Source organism: Onthophagus taurus, chromosome 3, assembly GCF_036711975.1.
Source record: "Onthophagus taurus isolate NC chromosome 3, IU_Otau_3.0, whole genome shotgun sequence".
In the NCBI taxonomy this organism is placed as follows: domain Eukaryota; kingdom Metazoa; phylum Arthropoda; class Insecta; order Coleoptera; family Scarabaeidae; genus Onthophagus; species Onthophagus taurus.
In genome coordinates this window covers 4307513-4335470 of record NC_091968.1, presented here as the reverse complement: position 1 = coordinate 4335470, position 27958 = coordinate 4307513, and the positions used below count along the sequence as shown (strand labels likewise).

General features: G+C 32.7%; 1 protein-coding gene across 2 annotated transcripts; it reads right to left on the bottom strand.

Moving 5' to 3' along the window:
- Positions 1 to 8: 8 nt before the first annotated feature.
- Positions 9 to 27629, bottom strand: LOC111417494 (moesin). 2 transcript variants are annotated; one of them, XM_023049788.2, is made up of 6 exons: positions 27458 to 27629; positions 26639 to 26686; positions 16721 to 16900; positions 6174 to 6448; positions 5051 to 6122; positions 9 to 596 (listed from the first exon to the last, which is right to left on the bottom strand). In XM_023049788.2, exons 2-6 carry the CDS (start codon positions 26648 to 26650, stop codon positions 432 to 434), a joined length of 1704 nt encoding a protein of 567 aa, XP_022905556.1. In that variant the 5' UTR covers positions 26651 to 26686; positions 27458 to 27629; the 3' UTR covers positions 9 to 431. The 2 variants fall into 2 exon arrangements, with proteins under 2 accessions (XP_022905556.1, XP_022905555.1); XM_023049787.2 differs by lacking the exons at positions 26639 to 26686; positions 27458 to 27629 and adding an exon at positions 21817 to 22002.
- Between the last annotated feature and the right edge of the window lie 329 nt (positions 27630 to 27958).

Sequence of the window (27958 nt, the reverse complement as noted above, 5' to 3'; positions counted from 1 at the left end):
TTGATTCAAAAAAAAAAATGGCACTAAGCTACCTTAAAAAAAATAGGAAGCATAAAAATGAAAATAAAAAACTGAAATTGAAATTAATATTGAAAAAAAAAAGGAATGCATTTAAGTTCTTTTTCCTTTTTAATAATGATTAAAAGCAGGTTTATTTTATCTTTAAGATTATCCTTAATTAACCAAACAAAAAAAAGAAAGCTAGATATTATAAATGAAGCAAAAAATGAAAAAAAAAAAAAATAATAATAAGAGATAACAATCAACATAAATTAACTTTTCGGATGTTGAGCATGTATGAGTTAGTTTTTTTTATAATAAGTGTTTATTTAGTTCCTGCCTCTTCTCAAAAAAAAAAGAAAAGATTATTTTTCTTTTCGATTCTCTTTTAGCGTTGGTATGTAAAGTAGTACTTACGGCCGCGATGAGGTTTACATATTTTCAAATTGATCGACGCGACGTTTCGTATTACCCTTTCGGATCTCGCGCAAAGTCTTGTACTTGTCGCGACCTTGACGAACATTCTCCCGATGGATTTTATCCATTGCCGTCTCTTTTGTTTCGTCACGAGATTGTGCTAAATCTTTCTTCAAAGCCTACAAAAAAATAATTTTTTATTCATTTTTTAACAAATTAAATCCAGCATAACAGATTAATACGAAGAAGGGAGTGTCTGTTATAGCCAAAAGACTGTTATATAAAAAATTTTAATTTGCACTTTAAATTGTTTGAAGGAATAATTTTAATACACACAAATTTGAACAGATATTCAGACCGTTGTGTTCTGTATTTGTAGTATTAGAAGTAACACTACATCTAGAACTAGAAACATTTGTGTTTAGCCTTATGTCTCTTAAGATGGCTAAGCCCAAACGTTTCTAGTTCTAGGTCTAGTGTTAGTTCTAGTTTTATACTAGCACTATCACTAAAACTAACACAAGACCTCGAACTAGAATCATTCGGGTTTAGCCGTCTTGAAAGACGTGCAGCTAAATCCGAACGTTTCTAGCTCTAGGTCTAGTGTTAGCTCTAGTGACAGTGCTAAGTAGTGCTAGTTAGCACTACATAGCGCTAGGTTGTGTATTGTTATTGAACTAACACTAGACCTAGAACTAGAATCATTCGGGTTTAGCCGTCTTAAGAGACGTGTGGCTAAACCCGAATGTTTCTAGTTCCCGGTCTAGTGTTAGTTCTAGTGACAGTGCTAAGTAGTGCTAATTAGCACCACATAGCGCTAGATTGTGTATTGTTATTGACAGATAGTGTATCTTAAAAGGCAGAAGAGATTGAATCAAAACTTACTATGAAACAAAGAGATGGGACAGAAAGAAAAGAGACTTGCAGGAGACTGAAAAGGCCAGATGGCAACTACACAAAGAGAGGAAGATTGACCAGAAGAGAAATAAGACTGAAAAGGCAATAAGTGAAGCTCTAAAACAAAAAAGTGACTGGATAGCGTTAAGAAAGACTAGAAAGAGACTGAAAGTAGAAGAAGGAGATTGACAAGAGACTGGAAAGTGAAGAGACTCAGGGAAACAAGAAAACTTTAATAGATTCCAAAAAATATAGAAAGAAGTAGGACTGATAATTGAAGAAATAGACTAAAAAGAGATAGTGGAAGAGTCCAAAAAGAGAGCAAACATATTGGACAAAAGGAGAATCGGGAACGAAGTTGGGAAGGTAAGAAGGGAGGTTAGAAGAGCAGGCAGAAGATTGAAAAGAGACTATTAATAAATGAAAGAGATTGAATAGGGCCAGGAAGGAAAACAAAGATACTGGATAGAGAAGAAAGAAACTGGGAGGAAACTGGGAAGGCAAGTAAGGAATTAGAAAAGCAAGCAGAAGATTGAAAACAGACAATTAATAAATGAAAGATACTGAATAGGCTGAGGAAAGAGAACAAAGATAGTGGATAGAACGGAGAAAATCTGGAAGGAAATTGAAAAGGCAATAGGGAATTAGAAAAACAGGCAGATGATTGGAAAGAGACTGAATAGGGCCAGGAAAGAGAACAAAGATGCTGGACAGAAAGGAGAGAAACTGGGAGGAAGCTAGGAAGGCAAGTAAGATATTAGAAAAGCAAGCAGAAAATTGAAAAGAGAGTATTAATAGATGAAAAAGACTGAATAGGCACAGGAAAGAGAACAAAGATAGTGGATAGAATGGAGAAAAACTGGAAGGAGATTGAGAAAACCAATAGGGAATTAGAAAAACACGCAGAAGATTGGAAAGAGACTATTAATAGATGAAAGACACTTAATAGGCTCAAGAAAGAGAACAAAGATACTGGACAGAAAGAAAAAAAACTGAGAGGAAGCTGGGAAGGCAAGTAAGGAATTAGAAAAGCAAGCAGAAGATTGAAAAGAGACTATTTTTATAGATGAGACTGAATAGGCTCAGGAAAGAGGACAAAGATAGTGGATAGAAAGGAGAAAAACTGGACGGAGATTGAGAAACCAATAGGGAATTAGAAAAACGGGCAGAAGACTGCAAAGAGACTGAATAGGGCCAGGAAAGAGAACCGAATATTGGACAGAAAGGAGAGAAACTGTGAAGAAGCTGGGAAGGCAAGTAAGGAATTAGAAAAGCAAGCAGACAACAAAGATAGTGGGTAGAACAAAGACAAGAGAACAAAGATAGTGGGTAGAAAGGAGATTGAGAAAGCAATAGAGAATCAGAAAAACGGGCAAAAGATTGAAAAATAAGATTGGAATATAAGTCTCGTTAAGGGTACGGAGCGGCTGTATCTCGACAATGGTAAGGCCTAGAGGTTTGGGAAAAAAATCCTTATAGGTAAAGTGGGCAAGAGAAATAGCTGGAAATAATTTTTCAGTTCGTGATTCGACCGCTAGGGGGCGTAACTGATGAAAATTAGTCGATGAGCTATAACTTTGCGTTTTGCAATGTTTACATTTTAATATCTCCTGGACCATTAATTTGAATATTTTTGGTCTTGTTTGAAAGAGCATTTAATGCTCTTTTAAAAGATATTTTCAGTTAGACCGTGTCGTTTAAAATAGATAAGCCAGAGGACGTTATCTGCAGCGATTACATATTATTGTGATTTTTGAAAAAAAGTTAAATGGAACGGTACTATTTACTTCACAGACCTTTAGTCACCTTAAAATTTGTTAAATATTAGTGAAAACCGCATCTCGATATCGCCATCTGTTCTCGAATTATAGAAGAAAATGTTAAAAACTCGAGTGCCATCAATCGGATCTAGTTACCTCATCGAGAAAAACAAATCACATAACCATGGTAACTGTAAACATGTCATTTACTAACGCAGAAGCGTATGACGATTTATTTTCTGTGTCGAATATGATGCAACTGCATGGCAAAAATGTGCAATTAAATTACGACAAAGAAAGACATTTTTCTCTAGATGTCTTTTTAAGATTGGCTTAGCGATTACGGAAAATTGGCAACATATAGCCCATTTAGACTTCTAAATGAATTGATGGGCAATGCGATCTGAAAACCCCGAAAACAATAGACAACCTAAGCCTTGACGTTACAGAGATGGGCGGAGCTCATACTGACTCCAAACATTTTTGTTGCTAACTGCTAAATCACCATATGCAATTGTCCATTAGTGTTAAAATAAAATAAACTAAGTGATGACATTTCAAATGACATTTTTTGGCGATTTATCTTAGCAACTGTGATTAGCAACGAAATTGTTTGGAGTATAAGCTAATGCATCGAGATTTACAGAAGGCATTTCGAACATTTGTGAGCTATTTTTGCCAAAAATTTAAGTAATTCTAAGTGTTTTGGTTTATTTTGTTTTATTATCATTGATGATGTTTCATTGATCCGTTTTTATATCCGGCTGTTAAGCACGCCTGAAAAGTAGTTTTGAACCAGTTCTAAGCTTGGATAAAGAATGAAGGAAGGTTCTAGGTAATAACATTTTTGTACTCTCTTATTTGTTTGTTAAAGTAACTTGATCTGATTAAGATATACGAATTTTTTACATTTTCTTCTATAATTCGAGAATGGATGGAGATATCGAGATGCGGTTTTCACTAATATTTAGCAAATTTTATGGTGACCAAGTAAATAGTACCATTCCATTTAACGTTTTTTTAAAAATTCCAAAAATATGTAATCGCTGCAGATAACGCTCTCTAGCTTATTTGATTTAAACGGTCTTACTGAAAATATCTTTTAAGAAAGCATAAAATGCTCTTTCAAACAAGACCAAAAATATTCAAATCGGTTGAATGGTCCAAAAGATATTAAAATGTAAACATTTGAGAACGCATTGGCCTCCCTTATTATGACAAATATGAGAAATATTGCAAAACAAACGCGATATTATCCAAGCTATTAAATGATGTTGTCAAAGTTATAGCTCATAGTCTAACTTTATGATATAGCGAGAATTTTATGTTTCTCTTAAAGTCCCTAGATTTACAAAGTACCGCGGTTTGCCGCCATTTTGGCTCGAAAATCAAGCGGGAAATTTAAAACTATGTCGTTCTATTGATAACATTACGCCAAAACTCCTTTATTTTTTCTCGTGATACTCTTAAGAGTCCAAAGTCCCTCTTACTGCTATTTTCGCAACTCCAAAGGCAACAAGACGGCAATATTTTTGTAAATAAGTGGTGAGTAGCAGTAACAAGTTGTCAAACCACCATTTTGGCTCGAAATCAGGCGTCATGAACCGCGGTACTTTGTAAATCTAGGGACTTTAGTTTCTCTATGACAGTTACGCCCCCTAGGATTTTTTCCCAAAGCTCTAGTCCTTACCGTTGTCGAGATACAGCCGCTCCATACGCTTAGCGGGACACCTGTATAGGTATTAATAGATGAAAGAGACTGAATATGGCGAAAGATACTCGACAGAAAGGAGAGAAACTGGAAGGAAGCGGGGAAGGCAAGTAAGGAATTTAGTGCTAGATTTTTCATTAAACTAAAAGTAGAACTAACTAATAAAGAACGCACTTAATAACCAATTATATGCACAAATTAAAAATTTGTTATATAACGGATTTTGGCAATAACAGACATTATTACTATAATTTAAAAAATTTACCAATAATTGATCTTGAAGTCTTTCATTTCTTTCGGCCAACGTGCGTCTATCCTCAACAGGATCAACAATATTCTCATCAGTAATTAAGTCCTTACTAATATCTCCATTAACGACTTCATCGTCCTCATCATGTTGATTCTCCTCCAAATGTCCCTTAGTGGCATTAGCCAATTGTTCTTGTCTCAACTCCTCCTCTTTACGGCGAGCATTTTCGACTTCCTCTTGAAGACGTCTCGTTTCGCTATCCTTAATCTCAACTTCTTCTTGGATACGCATCACCTCCTCTTGTTTAGCCTTAATTTCCTCCTCCAATTTCAATCGTTCCGCGGCTTCCATGTTCTTGGTCTCTTCAAGACGAATCATCATGTCTTGAAGTTCTTGTTGGTTCTTCTCCAACTCCTCTTTAGCCGCCTGCAGTTGTCTTAATTGTTCTTCAAGACGACGAATCATCTCCTGAGCTTCTTGTAAACTTTGTTGACTTCTAGTCACCTCTTCCTCCATCTGACGCAATTTATCCTCGTATTCTTGTTGTTTCTTTTCGGCGCGTTCCCTCGCCGCAATTTCTAATTGTAATTTTTCCCTTTGTTGTTGTTTCGCGACTTTTTCATCCCGCGCTTGGGCTTTCATTTGTTGCACGTCGATCGTATCCGGTTTGCGTCTTCGCATGTACAATTCGTGGTTACCCATGCAAAGTGCTAAGATGCGTTTATTGATGCGAACGCGAGGCGCGAAAAACACAAAATCAGGCGCCTTTTTATCGATCGGTTTAATAATAAACTTGCGCTCATTGAACGAGATGTTGCGAATTTCGGACCAAGGGAAACCAATTTTCGGAGTTAAACGATCCTCTTTCTCGTAGATGTTTAAACCGAGCGCGTCAACTCCAAGAAACAATTCGGTACCCTTTTTATTACGAATATCGAAATAATTTACTCCGTACATTTCGAGATCTTGAGCGATTTTTAAATACTCCATCATTGCGTCTTCGCGAAGCATCCCGCGGTGTTCGTACCACCAAGTCATTATTGATTGTTCCCATTCGGTTTTTGACATTTTGTGTTGATCTAATACTCTGGGGGGAAATTAATTAATGAGGTATATTTGAAAGTTTTAAGTTTAGTACCTTTTTGGGAGTAATCGATCGTCTTCTAAACAACCTGGGGTGTGCACGCTTTTATCGTAATCACCATAACGAGCTTGTACGGCGTAAGAAGCTAACAAAACGGATGTTTCCGGGGGACAATAAATTTCATCGCCAACAATAGCATTTTTGACTTGTAAATAGAATAATCGCAGCGTTATATCTTGGATTAATTCTTCGGCTACGTCTTCGGGGTAGAATTTGGCGCGGAATTTGAATTGGAGTGGGTTTTCCTTCTTAACATCTTGATTAGTTACCTATAAAAACATATTAATCAATTAAAATCAATTATAATCAAAAGAAATTTCTTATTTTTGAAGTTTATTTCTTACCCAATGTGAGAAAGGCAAATCTCCAGTCTATTTTTTTGTAAGCATTAAAATCAAAAAGGAAATTTAGATTTGTAAGAAAAACAATTGGGGTTTGAATTGAATGTAAAATTACGTACATACAGTAGTTGCAATTAAAATACAAGGATATACGGTTTAATTAGTAAACAATGGAATTAGCGGAGATTTCCTGTACTTTTGCTACGTAACTCTAAAAAAAAACAAAGCTCTACGTATCAAAACCTAAATACAACAAATCTAATTCACAAATTTATACTTTCTTCCTAATGTTTTAAACAAAAACTAACTGTTTAAGTAACCGTTAAAAAAGGCGACGACGAAAGCGACGAGAGAGAATCCAATTCCTTTTATTTATAACTGTGTAAATACACACACAATTTGTTTTAATTGTATTTAAGCAGGACACGCAATATCCTATTAAGTTTCTTACAATGAGATTGTTGGCTCTAATAATAATTTAATTCGATATGAAATCTATTAATGATGATAATGAAATAAAAAAGAAAGATAATAAACGAAGAAGAACCTGTGTGAACGGTGCCGAGAATTTGTATTGAACGATGTCAAGGTCGACCGGTGACAGACAACATGCAACAACATAACTGTTTCATTAAAACGATTGAAAAACCTACAATCCAACTGATACCAATAAGCAACGGTTTCATCGACAGTATCGTCCCGATTTCTCAACAATACGGAGAGATATCGGGGATACATTCCTATGCAAAAATTTCTAAAAAACGATTTTCTATTTACACAAAGAAAGCCAATTATTCAAGGGAATTTATTCTTTCTATTCATTTATATCAATTTATAGTAAAGCAAAACAAATATTATTAATTTTTTAAATTCCAAAATTGTCATTGTTTGGGTTGGAGTTTAAATCACCCATCTGGAGTCTAAACCATGAGAATTGATTTGCAACTCTTGTACAGTAGACAAAAAGATTAACACTCTCATCTTATCCATTTTACAAACAAGTTTCTTAATATTTCTTTTTGTTTTGTTAAAAAAGATCACGTATCAAAGTCGAAATCAAATTATTAGTTACTAATTTACAAAATTAAAGTTTAAAAAGTTGTAAAATAAAATTAAATGTGAAATGACCCAAAAAACACGTTAAAAATAAAAAGAATGTGCGAAAAAGTGACTAACACTAGATTAACTTCAGTTATAAAACTTCTATTACATGATAACTAACTTCAGATTTAAAATGTCAACCTCAATTTTGACATATTTGTAATATTCATTAAAAATCCTTTAAAATGAGTACAAACACGACATATTTATCTTCAATATTAATGAAGTTATGGTCAACTTCCGATTAAGAATGTCAACGTCATTTTGACATATTCTTAATTTTATAAAATGCCTTAATATTAATTTGTCATAAAAACAAAAATATAATAAAAAAAAATTAAGGTTGGTATTAATATTTAAAAATTGAATTACTACCTTCATTGTTGCTAACTTTGGATTTAAAGTTTTTTATTCTAACTTTTTTGTTTTTGAGATAAGTGCGTCTAGTTTGGACTCATTTTAAAGGTTTTTTATGATAAAGAATACATCATGAAAGAACACTATGAAGTTGTCCATTTGGCTATTATATGATAACTAACTTCAGGTTTAAAATGTCAACCTCAATTTTGACATATTTGTAATCTTCATTAAAAATCCCTTAAAATGAGTACAAACACGACATATTTATCTTCAATATTAATGAAGTTATGGTCAAGTTTCGGTTGAGAATGTCAACGTCAATTTTGACATATTTGAATCATCGTGAAAAATCCTTTAAAATGAGTCCAAACATGATATAGTTCGTTTTTTTTTTTCTATAATACTTGTCAATGTAAATTTTTTAGGGTTTCTGTTGGTATTATTTTACCTTACCTTATTTTTAGTAACATTTTCAGTAACTAAATAGTTGAGCTTAAAATACTAATACATTTTTAGATTAATACGTTTTTAACGAAGTATTTATTGTAAAAACGTGCTACAAAGTAATTAAATAGAACAAAACACCTTTTCTAGGTAAATAAATGGCAAATGAACACCCCACAACATTTTTTATGCACCTTTTCTTTTTGAATAACGAAAACTCAAACGTCAGTGTGACATATCTATTTCAAAATATGATAAAACAAAACTCCCTGTTAATTTTGCCAACTTTACAACAATTTCACAGGTATTATAGAAAAAAAATGAACTATACGTATTCTTAATTTTTATAAAATGTCTTAATATTTGTCACAAAAACAAAAATATAATAAAAAAAGTAAAAAATTAAGGTTGGTATTAATATTTCAAAATTGAATTGCTATCTTCATTGTTGCTAACTTTGGCTTTAATGTTTTTTATTCTAACTTTTTTTGTTTTTGAGATAAGTGTGTCTACTTTGGACTCATTTTAAAGGTGTTTTATAATAAAGAATACACCATGAAAGAACACCGTGAAGTTGTCCATGTGCCTATTATATGATAACTAACTTCAGGTTTAAAATGTCAACCTCAATTTTGACATATTTGTAATCTTCATTAAAAATCCTTTAAAATGAGTACAAACACGACATATTTATCTTCAATATTAATGAAGTTATGGTCAACTTCCGGTTAAGAATGTCAACGTCAATTTTGACATATTTGAATCGTCGTGAAAAATCCTTTAAAATGAGTCCAAACATGATACGTATTCTTAATTTTTATAAAATGTCTTAATATTTGTCACAAAAACAAAAATATAATAATAAAAAATAAAAAATTAAGGTTGGTATTAATATTTAAAAATTGAATTACTATCTTCTACTTACTATCTATCTTTTTTATTCTAACTTTTTTTGTTTTTGAGATAAGTGCGTCTAGTTTGGACTCATTTTAAAGGTTTTTTATAATAAAGAATACATCATGAAAGAACACCATGAAGTTGTCCATTTGCCTATTATATGATAACTAACTTCAGGTTTAAAATGTCAACCTCAATTTTGACATATTTGTAATCTTCATTAAAAATCCTTTAAAATGAGTACAAACACGACATATTTATCTTCAATATTAATGAAGTTATGGTCAACTTCCGGTTAAGAATGTCAACGTCAATTTTGACATATTTGTAATCGTCGTGAAAAATCCTTTAAAATGAGTCCAAAAACAAAAATATAATAAAAAAAAAATTAAAAATTAAGGTTGGTATTAATATTTAAAAATTGAATTGCTATCTTCATTGTTGCTAACTTTGGATTTAATGTTTTTTATTCTAACTTTTTTGTTTTTTGAGATAAATGCGTCATCTTTGGACTCATTTTAAAGGTATTTTAATGAAGATGATAAATATGTCAAAATTGACGTTGACGTTTCAAACCGGAAGTGATTCTATTTCCATTAATATTAAAGCTAAATATGTCGAGTTTGGACTCATTTTAAAGGATTTTTTATGAAGTTGACTGATATGTCAAAATTAAAAGTTGAAATTCGAACTTTTTGATTTTTTGCGATAAATGCGTCAAGTTTGGACTCACTTTAAACGTTAATTTATGAAGATTGCGAATATAATAATAAAATTAAAGTTGACATTGAGAACTGAAAGTTTTTATCACGACTAAACCCGAATGTTTCTAGTTCTCGTTCTAGTTTTAGTTCAATAAAAATATACAACACAGTAATATCTTATGCTAACTAGTGCTACCTATAACTACCACTAGAACTAACACTACAAACATTCGGGTTTAGCCACACGTCTTTCAAGACGGCTAAACCCGAATGATTCTAGTTCTAGGTCTAATGTTAGTTCTAGTTTTAGTGGAATAAAATGAGAGATGCTAATCTATTTGTAGAGTCTCTAGAGATGGCCAAGAGCCGAAACTAGTTAGACTTAAATTAAACATCTAGAAAACGACACTGGCTCGAAATTGTAGGTTCATCTATTTTTTTCTCTTGCAGAATTTCTTGGAGTATCTAAGTGTCGTATCTAAGTCGGTTCTAGACGTATGATGCAAATCGGACTTGAAATCGTATAACGTAATTGGCGCTTAGATTTATCCTTTAAAACAAATAGTATTTTAGGTCTTTCGGTATTCTGCATTTTTTTCTAAGATAAGTTACACCTTTACCTACCAGACAGCATGAAAATCTCTAAAAACGATAAAATGTCGCTTAGTCAAATGATGTATACGCGGTCCAATTATGACAAGTGAAGACAACCTCATTATAAATTTTAACGAGATTAGATAGAACAGCTTCACGTCAAGCTCGTCAAGTCGATTCAAAAAACTATGTACCATGTCTACTGTAGCTTATGATTAATATGATGATGGTTTGATAAATAGATTGTTGTGCCATCAGCAATCTTGGTCCGTGGTAAGAAGCCCAAATCAAAGCATGACCCTTCAACGATAAACTGTTGCCATATTGATAAACTCTTTTCAAAAAGATGAATGGATGTGTGTATTAAAGTCTTAAAAGCACCTAAATTACGGCCTTTGTAGCATTCAAGTCCAATTGAGAGGGTGAGATTTTAATCGATGAGAGTATCGCACTTTGGCAAGTCTTCAATTGCTGATAAACCTAAATTGTTTATCGGAATGTTAGTTTATTCTAACAGTTTGTATGTTACACGACCATTAACCGGTGAAGTGCCTATTAAAAGATAAGTGTGAATTGCTTGATTAGTAAAATTGAATAATATTATCACTAAATAGTGTTTCAATTGCCAATATTTTCTAACGGAATTTTTTTTAACTCAATTTGGTTTGTAAATACGTTCTTTATCCATCTCTTGATGTTCCACCTTTTCGATCATTTAATCAGTATAAGATGTCGATAACAAAAATATCTCGTTTATGACGTCATTTAAGTATACTTATTAATCTTTCATTCTCTTGAGAGAATACTTCCTTTTAGAGAACCTTTTAGAAGATCATATGATACTTGTTCATTCCGTCTTCTATTTCTATCCATTTGATGGGCTTTATCATTTGAAGAATATTAAGAATCATCATGTCAAATTTGCAGTTAAAGTAATTTATAGACCTTGATTATGACTACCTTGTCTGCACGGGTGATTTCAATATTATTTCAATTGTCTTGCTTTAAACAGACATCTTTTTGGAGTTGTTATACACGGTGAACTTGCATCAGATTGTTAAGCAGCCTTCAATGACCCGAATTAGGCTTAGCTCTTTAATGTTACTGGATTTGATAATTGTCAATGACCTGTCTATGGTGAAGAGTAACACCCAATCGGGATTTAGACTATTTCACAGTTGTACTACTGCGCGAACTGCTGTTCTTGATGACATCGTCAAAGAGACGAACAATGGCAATGTACCGTGTTGGTTTTATTAGACTACAGTAGAGGATTGGAACACTGTATGTCATGAAGTTTTAATCGTAAATTTATTATCTCTTGGCGTGGATGGCCGGGCAGTTGAGCTGTTAGGATCGTATATTACGGAAAGAACCCAGTGGAGTTTCTCAAGAAGCAATTTTATCTCCGTTATTATTTACTCTTTATACTCGTGATCTTCCCGATGTGATAATGTCCTGTAATTACCACCATCTATATGCTGACGACACCCAAGTATCACTTATCTTTCCATCCATCCAACGTCGTGAACGTCGAGGAAATATTTTTTTTTAAATTTATCGTTCATTCCCAAAAATACATAAGAGTCCATAACAGGTATATAAACACTAAAATATAACAACAACGCAAGAAGAAGTTACATACATATACAACAAAAAAAAAAACATTTCAAAATCAGTTTAACCTAAGATTAAGGTAATAAGTCCTTGTTTCTCCCGCAAAGGAGTCAAGACCATTCTGATTCTTCACCCGTTGTGGTAAATCATTAAACCACTCCGCTACTGCTGCTGTAACACTTCTTCTCGATTATTTTTGATTTTATATATTAGCTTCACACTATCAAGCTTAATCATCTCATGTACATTAAGTACTCTTAACTCATTATACAATGCAGTATTTGTGCTATGTGATTTACAAAAGAGAATCTTTAGAAACTTATTTTGTGTTACTTGTAGCTTGTCAAGGTCTTTTTTACAAGCGTGACCCCAAAAGGTGCAAAGATAATTTATGTAAGAGTGAGCATAGGCATAATAAATAGAAAATCTCGTTTGAATTGCTGAAATATTGACCATTACGTTTTAGATGATAGCTTATACCATTTAACTTCTTTTGTGTTAATTTTATATGGTATTCAAATGTTAATCTGTTATATAAGACAATGCCCAGATATGTACTATTTGTAGCTTCTCTCAACCTAATACCAGAGATTATAAGTTCATGCCTTTTTGTTAAAGATCATATATGTACATACATTTATCGCTGTTTAATTGAATATTATTTTCATCTACCCAAGAGCAAACACTGTCCAGATCACACTGAGCATCAGAAAAGACAGAGTCCATAGACCCTCTGTAGAACAAAACAGCATCATCGCATACAAGGCAAGATCACCATGCATACAACAATTGGTTATATCATTTATATATATTAAAAAAAGCAGAGGACCAAGGACAGATCCCTGGGGTACTCCATACTTGATATGTGTCTTGCTGCTAGTAGCATTATTGTAAACAGTGTACTGCTTTCTATTTCTTAAATAATTTTTAAAAACTCTCAGTGATGGTCCCTTAACTCCCAAAGCTTCGAGCTTACTAAGCAGTATAGCATGGTCAACCACATCAAACGCCTTACACAAGTCCAGGAAAACAGCCAAAACGATTTTGCTCTCATTGAGATTTCTATAAACAAATTCTAACAATGATATAATAGCAGTCTGTGTGCTCTTACCGCCTATAAAACCATGCTGCTCACAAGTTTGGAAACCAATCGTATTCAAATGGGATAGTAGTCTACTTTTTAAAATTGATTCAAATATTTTGCCAAAGACAGACTGCATATTGATATTGATCTATAGTTCTCTGGCAGAGTTTTTGAGCCTTTTTTATACACTGGGGTTGGGTTGGGTTGGGTTGTTCTTCCTATCTTTAGGATATCAGGAAATTGATCAAGTTTTATTTCTTTATTGATAATACTTGATAGAATAGGTGACAAAACTCCTTTCAGTACTTTCACCGCTTTTGGTTTTATACCGTCATCTCATATCAATTATCATATTATTTATTATAAGCTCAATTTCATCAGCAGTTGTAGGGTTAATGTACATTGAGAAATCTATCCCATAATCCAAGCTGACATTGGCGGTCGGCTTTCCTGCAAGCAACCTGTCTACACTGAAGGTGAAGTGATCATTCATAACATTAGAAATTTCCCTAGGATCTATTGCGTCTCCCTTACAATCTTAAAAATCCATTTATTTTCTATATCAATCGACAGGGCATCCATCAGTATTCTGAAATTTTTTATCCATATGTTCCTTCTAATAAGGTAATCCAGGTAAACGCTTCGTCCTAATGTACGCTTTATCTCTTTCTTTTACTTTATTCTTGACTACTGTAGCGAACCATCCCTCACTTATATTTGTTGTTGTACGTCTTACAGATGTATTCGTGACTTTATCAATTTCCGCTTGAAGAACACCAAGCAAAGTATTCATTTCAATGTTTTCGGTATTTAATACGGTATTTTCCCGTATTGAAAGCTATTCTGGTCTATTACACTGGAAGTTGAATCCGATGAAATGCCAGGGTGTTGTGTTTGTAGACAATAATATCAGAAATGAAATTGGTAGCACGACGATTACAGTTAGCTACTTGTGTGCGTAATCTGGGCTTTCACATGGAATTTCTTAAACAAGGCGTTCAATGCTTTGAGATATGTCTACCATAACAGACATGTTCTGGATCGAGATTGCAGAAGAATGCTGTGCGAGTCTCTGGTGCTCAGCAATCTAAATTTTGCCGATGTGTTTATGACGCGTTCCTAAGAGCGAGTGATTGTTATAAAATCCAGAAAATGCAGAGCTGTTGTTTCCGTTTAATATATCGTATCAGAAGAGGTGAAAAATTGTCCTGGATCCGACTCAATCATCAATGGTTGTCCAGAAAATATATTTTTTTATCGGATCCTGAAGAGTGGTGTTCCAGTGTACTTGTATGAACGGTTACAACTGAGAAGAGAGTATTCTCAGTATTCCAAATCATAATTCTCAGTTATTCAAAAGCAGTTTTTCAGTTATTACGGTTTTCTTCTTCGGTTACTATATGTTCAAACTTGTAAATTGTCTTTATGTTGCTTCTGCAAAATTGTTGTGAACATAAAATGATGAAAAAAAAAATGGTCGGAAAACTTCTATATAAGCATACCGGTTTCATTGCATAAAAATCATCTTCAGGATCAGAATTCGTCGAATCGTATACGTTGCTTTACAAATTCTAGTTAATCTGAATGATGTTTTTAATAAAATATGTGACACACTCAAAAAGCAAACTATTTTATTTAATTAGAGTCTTATCAGGCAACGAATATTAATAGTTCTTTCCTTAGGCACTTTATCATTTCCAACGTCTTATTTACCTTAACATATTTATTTAACGTTACATAACTACGATTACACATGCTTTATTAAAAGCGGGTTATGTGTAAATTCGCCTGTTGTCATAACACTTTCCATCACAATCAAAGTTGCGGTAAAAATTGCTGTAAAGTTTCCTTTTTTATATCTTAAACATCCTTCGCTACAACCTTGAATAATGATAACTAAATCATTTCCTCCAATTCAATTTAAAAATATGAATCATATTGAGTCAATTTAATTTGTATTAACCTGTTCTTTAAAAAAAGAAATAAATTTGTCAAAGCAGTCCGATATTCAGTTTTAAATTGGCCCCACGACACGTAACTACTCGGTATAAACGTAAAAACCTTGGACTCTCGCCGTTTTCATGCAATTATCGTTTTACAAACAGCTCGTGTGTTGTATTTTTTGATTAGAATTTAATTCGTCCCATTTCGATTTGGTCGAGAAAGAAAATTTTAGAATGAAGAGAATGATAACAAAAAAAAATCCGGAGGAAACCGCAATTCTTTCGCGAAACCTACATCCTCTTTTTAAAACGTTTAATCGATCTCTAGCGGAATTATTTATCTAATCTACAGGATGGTTTCTTTTTTACAAAAGCCTCTCACCATGTCGTCGTAATCGTCACTATCACTTTCGCTATTGTAGTTTTCATTGATGTAACGTTTCGTTAATTTTTTGATTTGTTTAAAACCTTTTTCCAAAACTGTATCTTCCTAAACGTTGTGTTGAAAGAAAATTAAAATATTTATTTGATTCAAATAATTTTGGACAATATCAGTTTAAATAGGTTTTTAGATAACATCTAAAGATGTTTCGAAAAATTTTAATGATTTCTAGATAACATTCAAATTACTTATCACACCGTTTCGGGTTATTTTTATGCGATTTTGAAACATATCCAAGACTTTCTTTTCGTGTGTGTGTTCGGTTTACGTTTCTTTTATTGTCGTTTAACGGTTCGTTGAATTTCGAATTGCCGTTTGTGCAGAGAAACACATTCGCACCGTAATCTAATCTTAACGGCTTCGTGCAAGTCGCTATAATACATAATGTTGTTTGAGCTTGGTCCCCGATAAGAGAAAAAAAAGATTTTTATTAAACATTTTTGTTCTATTTTCGGATTTTATTTAAAAAAAAATAATCTATTTTTAATTTTGAAGTAATATTATTGGAATTAATTAAATTTAATACGTTAGATTAAATATTTTGATAAGTCGTTTTCAATAAAACAATTACATCATCAATATTATTTATTCCAACATTCCTTAGATAAGTTTTATTTGTTTGTTATTTCATTGTTTTAGTAAAAAAAAACACTCCAAAATGAAGAATTTTCTTGTTTTCTTTGAAAAATTTTAAACAATTTCTTTAATTTACGAAAATATGCAAATAATTTGATGTAATTTACTCGAAGGATAAAAATTTCAAAACTGAAAAATGTGTTATAATGACGTAAAACATTCTCGCTGTTTTATGATTCATCGTTTTACCTTTTACGTCCTCTACTCACGATGATGACGCGGGGCGGCGAGTAAGTGGTTTTATTTTGCGGTAAAATTGTTTGTTCGAACGACCTCGCGTCATCCCAAGGCGGCGTCATTGAGTTTCGGTTCTTACTTTTTTTTTTTAACAAAAACGAACAAGAAAATGAAAATTTGGATCATTTATATCTCTCTCACCTTCTTGTAAAGCTTGATCCAGGTCAAATCGCCCTTCGAATCCGTGTACTGTAACCCAAAGAACCAGACTTCTCTTAGCCCTATCGTTTTTACAACTTGATCGAACAGTTGTTTTCCCGTCGTTGTATGTTGGATCGCGAATTCGAGTTCCGCGTCCATCGTGGTTACACGAACATTCATCTAGAAAAAAAAATATATTAAATCATGTGTCATTTTCTTCCCAATGAATAGTATAGTTGTCAAGAAAAATCAAGGGAATTTGCGATAAATCAGGAGATGATGTTGTGTTTAATTATATGCAGTGAATTTCACTTAAAATGCAATATACGAAAATATATTTCCAGAGAAACCAGGGCGTACCTACTTACTATGTCCCACATAAAATGCAACATGTCAATATAAATTGAAATTACAGTAAAACTTCGATATAAAGGATCAATAAGGGGAACGCAGTGTCCGTTATAGCTGAATAAAAATATACAACAACCTAGAATCACAAATAAAAATAGACTAACACTACACCTAGAACTAGAAACATTCCGTTTAGCCGTACCTCTCTTAAGATGGCTAGTAGGTAACGCTAGTTAACATAAAATATCGCTATGTTGCATATTTTTATAGAACTAATACTAGAACTAACACAAGACCTAAAACTAGAACCATTCGGATTTAGCCGCACGTCTTTCAAGACGGCTAAACCCGAATGATTCTAGTTCTAGGACTAGTGTTAGTTCTAGTATTGCACAAGCACTATCTAGTTTTACACTAGAACTAACACAAGACCTAGAATCATTCGGGTTTAGCCGTCTTGAAAGACGTGCGGCTAAATCCGAATGTTTCTAGTTCTAGGTCTAGTGTTAGTTCTAGTTTTACACTAGCACTATCACTAGAACTAACACAAGACCTAGTAAAACTAGAATCATTCGGATTTAGCCGCACGTCTTTCAAGACAGCTAAACCCGAATGATTCTAGTTTTACTAGGTCTTGTGTTAGTTCTAGTGTAAAACTAGATAGTGCTTGTGCAATCATTCGGGTTTGGCCGTCTTGAAAGACGTGCGGGTAAATCCGAATGTTTCTAGTTCTAGGTCTAGTGTTAGTTCTAGTTTTACACTAGCACTATCGGTAGAACTAACACAAGACCTAAAACTAGAATCATTCGGATTTAGCCGCACGTCTTTCAAGACGGCTAAACCCAAATGATTCTAGTTGTAGGTCTAGTATTAGTTCTAGCATTGCACAAGCACTATCTAGTTTTACACTAGAACTAACACAAGACCTAGAACTAGAATCATTCGGGTTTAGCCGTCTTGAAAGACGTGCGGCTAAACCCGAATGATTCTAATTCTAGGTCTTGTGTTAGTTCTAGTTTTACGCCAGCACTATCACTAGAACTAACACAATACCTAGAACTAGAATCATTGGGGTTTAGCCGTCTTGAAAGACGTGCAGCTAAACCCGAATGATTCTAGTTCTTGGTCTAGTGTTAGTTCTAGTTTTACGCCAGCACTATTACTAAAACTAACATAATACCTAGAACTAGAATCATACGGGTTTAACCGTTTTGAAAGATGTGCAGCTAAACTGGAATGTTTCTAGTTCTTGGTCTAATGTTAGTCGTAGTTTTACACTATCACTAGAACTAACACAAGACTTAGAACTAGAATCATTCGGGCATAGCCCTCTTGAAAGACGTACGGCTAAATAAAAAACGGCACATAAAAATCTTGCATTAGCACTTTTGGTACTTTCAAATAACAATAATTCCTCCAATATCTTTTAAGTATACAACATTTAAACACTTGGCAAAAAAAAATTATGACTTTGTTATCTCTGATATAGGGTTGTTCTGATTTTAATTGAGTAACTTTCCATTACTATGTCTTTTCTCCAAAGATTCCAATCACATTTCCGTATTCTAGACTTCTCTTTCATCTCTGCATCTTACAGTTACTTTTTTGAATTCTGCCAAAATTATCTTTTATATATAGCTGATAAAAATCTCATCTTCATCCGGTCAATAACAAGTATTTTTACACTTACCACCTTCCACTCCAGTTGCCGTTCTATCTACATATTAGAATGGAGTAAACTCTATATAGGCTGTATCTAAATTGATGCGAAAGATTTTAAAGGGTGATTTTTCAACGAAAATTAAGGGGGTCTTTCATATAACTTTTTGGTTAAACCCCTTCTCCTCCAAGTTATAGCCTTCTAAAGTTAAGAGTAAAAATCTGCAACTTTCTTATCTCTTGACATTTTACAACTAACATATTGTTAGTTTGATCACAAAACACAAAATAATGCTGAGATCAATTTGACATAACTTCATTTCTTTGCCTAATAATAACCAATCTCTGAATTAATTCACCTGAACCTGTGTATTATTTTATTTCTTTGTGACCAAACTAACAATTTTAGGAGAAGATGTGAAAAAGAGACAAAAAGTTAAATCAAAAAAATAAAAATCAATAAAAGATTAAATCAAGTTTTTAAATAGAAAAATGTAGAGGTATTAAAAAGTTCTAAGGCAAAGTATTATTGGGGTTGATTTTTTCAGCCACTTGTAACAACATATTAGGGTTATAAAAATCGTCAAAAAATGTCACCTTATTAGTTATCTGTTAATAGTTATCTGCCAAATTTCATCCTTCCATAGTGATGATTCCTCCATAGTGAATTTATTAAAGAAAAACAATTTTTTTCCTCTAATTTTAGAGGGCTATAACTTGAAGGAGAAATGGTTCTGACCAAAAAGTTATTTGAAAGACCCCCCTTAATTTTCGCTGAAAAATCACCCCTTAAAATCTTTCGCATCAATTTAGATATACCCTGTATAAATAGGTGTCTTCTATCAAGAGGATAAATTTTTGCTTTAAGTCATCTTGGAATATTATTGCCCCTCTAAACTGATGATCTCCAAGTAATAATCAAGTATCTTAAGTGTGATTCGATATTACTTAAGTAAAGTAACCCGAATGTTTCTAGTTTTAGATCTAGTGTTAGTTCTAGTTGTGCATTAGCACTATCACTAGAACTAACACAAGACCTAGAACTAGAATCATTCGGGTTTAGCCGTCTTGAAAGACGTGCGGCTAAATCCGAATGTTTCTAGTTCTAGGTCTAATATTAGTTCTAGTGACAGTGTACCTATCACTGTCACTAGTTAGCACAAGCTATCACTATGTTGAATAATTTTATTAAACTAAAACTAGAACTAACACTAGACCTAGAACTAGAAAGTATCGGCTAAATCCGAATATTTCGAGTTCTAGGTCTAGTGTTAGTTCTAGTTTTACACTAGCACTATCACTAGAACTAACACAAGACCTAGATCTAGCATCATTCGGGTTTAGCCGTCTTGGGAGACGTGCGGCTGAGCTCAAATGATTCTAGTTCTGGGTCTAGTGTGCCTTCTAGTTTTACACTATCACTAGAACTAACACAAGACCTAGAACTAGAATCATTCGGGTTTAGCCGTCTTGAAAGACGTGCGGCTAAACCCAAATGATTCTAGTTTTAGGTATAGTGTTAGTTCTAGTTTTACACTAGCGCCATCACTAGAATTAACACAAGACCTAGAACTAGAATCATTCGGGTTTAGCCGTCTTGAGAGACGTGCGGCTAAATCCGAATGTTTCTAGTTCTAGGTCTAGTGTTAGTTCTAGTTTTAGTTTAATAAAAATATTCAACATAGTGATAGCTTATGTTAACTAGCGCTACCTATCACTGTCACTAGAAATAACATTAGACCTAGAACTAGAAACATTCGGATTTAGCGGCACGTCTTTCAAGACGGCTAAACCAGAATGATTCTAGATCTAGGTCTTGTGTTAGTTCTAGTGATAGTGCTAGTGTAAAACTAGAACTAACACTAGATCTAGAACTAGAAAAAATTTTTAGCCGTTGCGGTGCATCTCTTAAGATGGAAACTCAGAGTTATCATAAGCACGTCACCTTTTCCAAGAAAACTAGTCATTTCTTGTACTATTAAACTATGTTGCATTTTATGTGGGACTGTCCAAGTACATAGTAATTTGGTAACTATAGTTGCTGCATTCATATATTGCGAGATATATGAAATTCCCGGTATAATACAAGTTTTCGAATAATTTGACAATTTCAATTTTTTCCCACTGAACAGTATAGTATTTTTAAATCATTTTTAGCTCTTATCTTGGGCAACTCGTCATAACTGATTGGAGATAATCTACAAATCTCTAATTCATGGTACCGGCTATATGAGAACCAGAACAGTTCAGAGCAGTATCTAATTTAAAGAAGCAAATTTACAAAAAAAATTTTCTGTAATTTTGAGAATTCGTGGAAGGACCACTATAATATCGCCGTTAACCTAAGAATGCTTTTATGTTGGCAAATTAATAGAATTTTCTCGTTGGAAGTTAAGCAAATGTTGATAATGTGGAATACAAAATTCATAAATAAATAATTCTCACATTTAAAAAAATTTAACACTTAAATAACTGCTGACTTAACACTTTAACACCTACATTTCAAGTTTAACAAATTCAACAAAAAAGATTAGGAAAATCTCAAGTTATTTTTAATATTAAAAAATATTTTTTTAAAAAGATAACTTTGTATTAATGACTCATTGGGATTAACTTTAAAAAGGATTATAAACAAATTACTCCTAGTAATATATTTAATGTTAAAACAAACGATGAATACTAATTAGATAACCATCTGTTACTATATGGTGTAACTTCTAAATAAAACTCGATGACTAAAATTGCATCTTTTTTTTTTAAATCGGTTTCAACGAAAATCGATTCTACATAGAAAGCCGCGTTCTTATCGGGTTACGATTTATTACAAAGAAAAATAATAAAAAAACGTACGAAAAGATTAACCAAGTTTTACGAGGATAAATAAAAGTGTAGTTGTAAAAATATTATTTTTAAAAAGGATCACAAATATCAATTAGATATGTCATAATGTATCCTTTTAAAATCACGTGCGGTCATTAAGAATTGCAATTACCACCTTAACCAATCATTATAGATGCAATTATTGCTTATTTTAGTAGATAGATCAATTTTATTTCAAGGACAAAGTAAATATTTTTTAACTTTACCATTTTTCCAGACACCATTTTTACAATTTTATTATTAACACACAATCAAAAGAACACTTCATTCGCGTGAGCCCGCAGCTCGAAAGAGTCGGTTAAAACTTAAAACCACCGTCGAACTGCAAGCCTGGGGTTTTTCAAAACGGACCAATCGCGTGCCGTTTTTGATGAACGCTCAACTTGCACAGAGCAAGTGCCTATTCGACACCGACTATATGACCTATACATTTATGTATCGACGCGCGCCACCTGTTGTTCGTATTATAGTGGATACAGCCGACGGCAATTCAAAATTTCGGGTCCGTTGGGCAAGAACAAAAAAGTCCACACCAACCGGAAAGACAAAAAGGAAATCGAGAGAGAAAGAATGAGAAAATGTAGGTGATTGTGAATGAAATCGAAAGGAAATAAATGTTTCATTGTATAAAAACGGTTATTAAAAGAAGAACTATTTGCAATAGTTTAAAGAAATTTTTTTATAGGAATTGTGTTGATAATATAATTTTTTAATATTGGCTTTCTCAATAAATATATCAAAAGATATTTAAGTGTCTTCCAATATTTAATCACCAACCAGCGATTCTACATAAGTCTAGTAAGTGAGTAACGCTGGCGAATGTATTTTAGCAGAAGGAGTTAAGAAGATAGAGAATGAAGCATTAACTTCTCAAGCAAAAATTTTTAAGAGTAATCGTGTAAAATATCCTCCAGAGTGTGTGTCAGATGAAACCAAGAGTCTTTTCAATCACAAAACGAATTTCTCCCAACAAATTTTGGTATAAAAGTGAAAAAATTGAAAAGTTGAAGACAAGAAAGATAAAGTTTTATGGAGAAAACCCAAAAATTGTAATTGACCAGTACAGTTGTAAAGAAACATAGCCGCACGTCTTTCAAGACGGCTAAACCCGAATGATTCTAGTTCTAGGTCTTGTGTTAGTTCTAGTGATAGTGTTAGTGTAAAACTAGAAATAACACTAGACCTAGAACTAGAATCATTTGGGTTTAGCCGCACGTCTCTCAAGACGGCTAAACCCGAATGATTCTAGTTCTTGTGTTAATTCTAGTAATAATGTTAGTGTAATAAATGTTTCATTATATAAAGACAATTATTAAAAGAAGAAGTATTTGCAATAGTTTAAAGAAAATTTTTATAGAAATTGTGTTAATATAATTTTTTAATATTGGCTTTCTCAATAAATATTGTCTTCCAATATTTAATCACCAACCAGCGATTATACTAAGTCTGGTAAGTGAGTAAGGCTGGCGAATGTATTTTGGCAGAGGAAGTCAAGAAGATACAGAATGAAGCATTACCTTCTAAGACAATATTTTTAAGAGTAAGCGTGTAAAATGTCCTACAGTGGGTCAGTTGAAACCAAGAGTCTTTTTAATCACAAAACGAATTTCTCCCAGCAAATTTTGTGGTAAAGGTGTAAAGATTGAAAGGTGGCAAAAGCAAGAAAAACAAAGTTTTATGGAGAAAACCCAAAAATTGTAATTGACCGGTACAGTTGTAAAGGATCATAGCCGCACATCTTTCAAGACGGCTAAACCCGAATGTTTCTAGTTCTAGTGATAGTGCTAGTGTAAAACTAGAACTAACACTACACCTAGAACTAGAATCATAGACCTAGAACTAGTTCTAGGTCTTGTGTTAATTCTAGTAATAATGCTAGTGTAAATCAAGAACTAACACTATACCTACAACTAGAATCATTCGGGTTTAGCCGTCTTTAGAGACGTGCGGCTAAACCCGAATGATTCTAGTTCTAGGTCTTGTGTTAGTTCTAGTGAAAGTGTTAATGTAAAACTAGAACTAACACTATACCTAGAACTATTGGACAAGCTGAGGATCAAACTTGTCGACTATGCAACGACGAGTCAGAAACTGCTGAACATATACTGTGCCATTGCGTCGCCAGAGGCCGTCTAAGGCACAACGTCTTCGGTAAAACTCCCCTGTTACCTACCGACATAAAGGTTCAAGACCTCAGGACAATACTAAGGTTCATTAAGGACCTACATTTGCTCTAAACCTTTGGAGGGCTAAAGTTACAATAGATCTTATAGGTCGCCGTAACGAGAGGGGCCGCTCTCCTCAGCCCGGCAGCAATAATAATAATAATATACCTAGAACTAGAATCATTTGGGTTTAGCCGCACGTCCTTGAAGACGGCTAAAACGAAAAGTAGAACTAACTCAAAGTAAGTAGATGCTAGCTTACAATACCGGAATTCCGGGATTTCCAAAACCGGAATCTTGGACAAAATTGTTGCAGTATTTAATTTTGAACGTTATTCATACGTAAATACCGGTATTTGGTATTAATTTATCGATTCAGCTTTTTGGGGTAGTGGTAGTGCTTGCTAAACGGCGTGCTGACGCGCTGTATTATAATTCCAGTTAGGACTTGTTAAAAGCTAGAAGGCACAATTAACAACAATTCAGTTTACAACTATATAATAAAAAACTATTTATCGATCATAGAAAAGGGTATGATGAAACATCAGTGTGGTAACATTTCCTAATAGATGTCAACAGGCAGATTGCTAAATGTAAAAAATTTTCGAAGAAAATAAAGTGCTAGTTGATGGAGCAACTAGTGATCTTCATACCCATTTGAAAACAAATTCATGAATTTAATGTGAAGCAAAGATGTGCCCACTACCAGCGACACTGATAGTCTACTTATTTCCAAGAAACCGAAACTGATTAGCAGCTAATTCCAAAGTTGCCAAAATGATGCAAAAATTTGCCATTTCATTTCTTTATTACCTCTCAAAACATCACAGAAGGTTTACAAACAAGAGGATTTGCAGATATTTCAAAAACTTCAACCACAATAGGGAATGCGATTCTCCTCCACTCTGAGAAAATTAAAGATAAAATAACTTCTAAAATATGTAGTTTAAGTTAAAAGGTACACCCCATTCAGCATAACATTCGATGAGTGGATTTCAATATCAGGTTAGCACGTGCAATTAATTCAGTATCAGCAGAAAAATGTTTATCATTAGTTGAAGAAAAGTTAGCAAGTTTGGTTTAAAAATTAATGAAGACATAGTTAGCATCACTACTGATGGTGCAGCTGTTATGATAAAATTAGGAAAACTAAATTAGAAAGTTATGCTTGGCTCATGGTATAAATTTAGCCATAACAAATGGTTTCTATAAGACCAAAAGTACAAATGAAAATGTAGAAAATGGGGAAGCGGAAGGAGATAGAGAAATGGTGATATAACAAGAATATAACGATTCTGATGATGAAGTAGAAGAAGGGTATAGGGATGGTGTCATCATAGAGCATGATTTTAGTTATTTCTAGGGTTGACTTTAACCAAAATTTTGTGACGCCTCTCGTTGTTTAAAAGTTCACCAACAAAATGTTACAAGTAAAAGTGATAGTAGATGCGTTATATCGAAGAGATTCAAATCTTTTGACTGCCAAGGCTTCACTAATGTCAAATACGCTGTGTGAACAAGAAGGTTCAATTGCTTTGGAATTGCTAAATGCATTAAAACTTCGAATCTTGCACAGAATTTCAGATACATTACAAATACATGCAAATACACGCATAACTAAAGCATCCCTAATGTAGCGGATTGTTTCATTAAGCAAACGACTCTCACTTGCAGCTACAGAAGAAGAAACACTACTACTTGAAGATCTACAACAACCATCCTGTTCATCATCAGATGAATCAGATCTGATTGCGAGATACTAAAAAGAAAATTGCAGGAAGCCGTAAAGGGGTCGTAGTCAACTGTTCCAAAACCAAAACAATTTTCTTTTGAATAAATAATTGAAGAAGAAATGCCGTATTTCGGCAAAACTGGAAAGAGAGGGATATTTGAATAAGGTATATACATACTTACTAAATATGTTGATTATTTTAATATTGAATATATTTATTTTGAATAGTTTATTTTTGTTACTTTGTTTCTTCGTTTCAAGTTTTATAGTGCAATAAATAAAATTTGCGTTTTTTATTTCTCTTTTATAGTTTCAGCAAAAAAAGAGTCAATACCAGGATTCAGGGATTCACATTGATTGACCGAAAACCGGGATTCAAAATTTCTAAGCTCTAGCAGGTACGCCCTAGTTTCTATGGAAACATATTTTTGTATATTGCATAGTGAAATTCATAGTATGCTAAAAATGTTCGTGTCGCATTTTATGATATCGTTATTTACAACATTTTTATTAAAGTATTAAATAAAAAAACCAATCATAAAATTGCGTATCATTTATACAAAACGTTGACAAATATTTAAAATATTAACATTTATTTTATGTAATCCTTTCATGCTCAAAGGTAGGGCGGGTTTGTAATATTTGCAAATCATTTCCATTTAGGCCACAGACTAAACCGTTAATTTATTTCTAATGATTACCAAGAATATTTAAGAAATAAATATTGAGAATTAATAATAAACATGAACATATTTGTTAAATTTAAATTAAATACATGACGAACTTTTTGGTATTTCACTAAAATAATAAGATCCAATTGTTATCTAATGATCCAATAATAAATTTAGTATATTGCATAGTCACTATTATATTAACCATTTGAATTGGGTAGATTTAAAGATAATCTCAAGGTTACCATTATCTCATTTCTAAAAATTGTATAAATATAGGTAAAACAATCTGTTTTTTTTTGCAATTTGGATTATTTATGTAGTACTAATTTAAACAATTCTGAGATCCACTAATAAACGTCAAACTTATAAAAGATAACATTTAAACCCGTCTATCTATCTAATCTGGAAGGAAAATCTCAAGGAATATTATCATACCCCTTTAAAAATGTGTACTTACAGGTTTTGGCATCTTGAAGAATGATAGTTTCTAACTGCAATCAGTAAACTGAAAAAGAGAAAAATATTAAAACAAATTTACAATATTCCTGGTATTGTTTATTTTAAAATGTTTATTCATAAACTTTATTCATATCGGGGCGTTATTACTCATAAATTTTACTTCGCAATTTCGATTACGAATAAAAATTAATCAATTCGTTTCTTACAAAACTATCAATAATAAAACAATAAACCAATAAATATAAAAAAGATCAAAAATTAATTAACTCATTTTGACATTTCAAATTGTTAAAATTGTCATTTTGACATTTCGAACTGTCAAAATTGACGTTTTAATAAATCAATTTTTAAATAAAAACTCATTATTAACGTTAAATACAAATTATTGAGTAAAAAAAAAGTAATTTTTTATGTTAAACAATACGCATTGAACGTGTGACTATAATATAGAAGATGCAACAAGTGGTTTCTTCTTTGAATGGTGAATTTTATTCTTAATGGTTTTGACCCCTATCATTTCAAGAAACAATTACTTATAAAAAAAAATAAATAATAAAACGAGAAAAAGCTACTAACCCAATCGATTTAATAATCTAATTAACCGACTTTTCCCGCTACGAGCAGTTAAAACTCTCCGAACTGAAAAGGATTAACCTATAAACGATTTTGAATGAAGGGATGTGTGTTATTTTGTCTTTTGTTGGGTTATTTTTTACTTTTTTTTTGCAGGCGGATTTAGCCGGTGGCTTTATGGGGTACGCGAGCCATTCATGGCCGACTCTTGTTACTGTGGCTAACGTGTTAAATTTTGCCTTACCTGAGGAAAAAGCGACGAGATTTGGGTCCTCGCCGTCGTAGAAAAAAAAGGGGACTTCTAAAACGTGTAGCACGGTCACACCCTGTTCCTTAAACGCATGCAAAGTAGAGCCGATTGTGTGGCGGAACGGTGCAAGAACCCAACACACACTGAGCACGAGCGAATTGTCATCGCAGGATGACCAATCTTTCGAAACTCAATATTACTAGATTTAAATGATAAATAAAATCGTTCCGATAATTAAAGTTATTTTTAAAAAATTATTTTTATATTATAATTTGATAATATTTTAATAACTTAATAAGAAAAAATAAATATTTTAATTAATAATACAGTATTACAAGTTAAAAGAAATTTTGTAAATCATAGCGACGTAGAGACATCTATTAAGTTATTATGGAACTTTTGTAAGGAATAAATTATATTTATTTTATTTTTAAACAATAATCGTTATATTGTAATTATTAATTAATTATCATTAAAAAAATTATTTTTCATAAA

Bases quoted from the DNA above. Each gene is read 5' to 3' on its own strand.
- LOC111417494 (XM_023049787.2), bottom strand. The intron at 6,449-16,720 runs GTGAGAGAGATA...ATGTTTTTATAG, and splicing joins GGATCAAGCTTTACAAGAAG to GTAACTAATCAAGATGTTAA. The intron at 6,123-6,173 runs GTACTAAACTTA...ATTTCCCCCCAG, and splicing joins GATCGATTACTCCCAAAAAG to AGTATTAGATCAACACAAAA.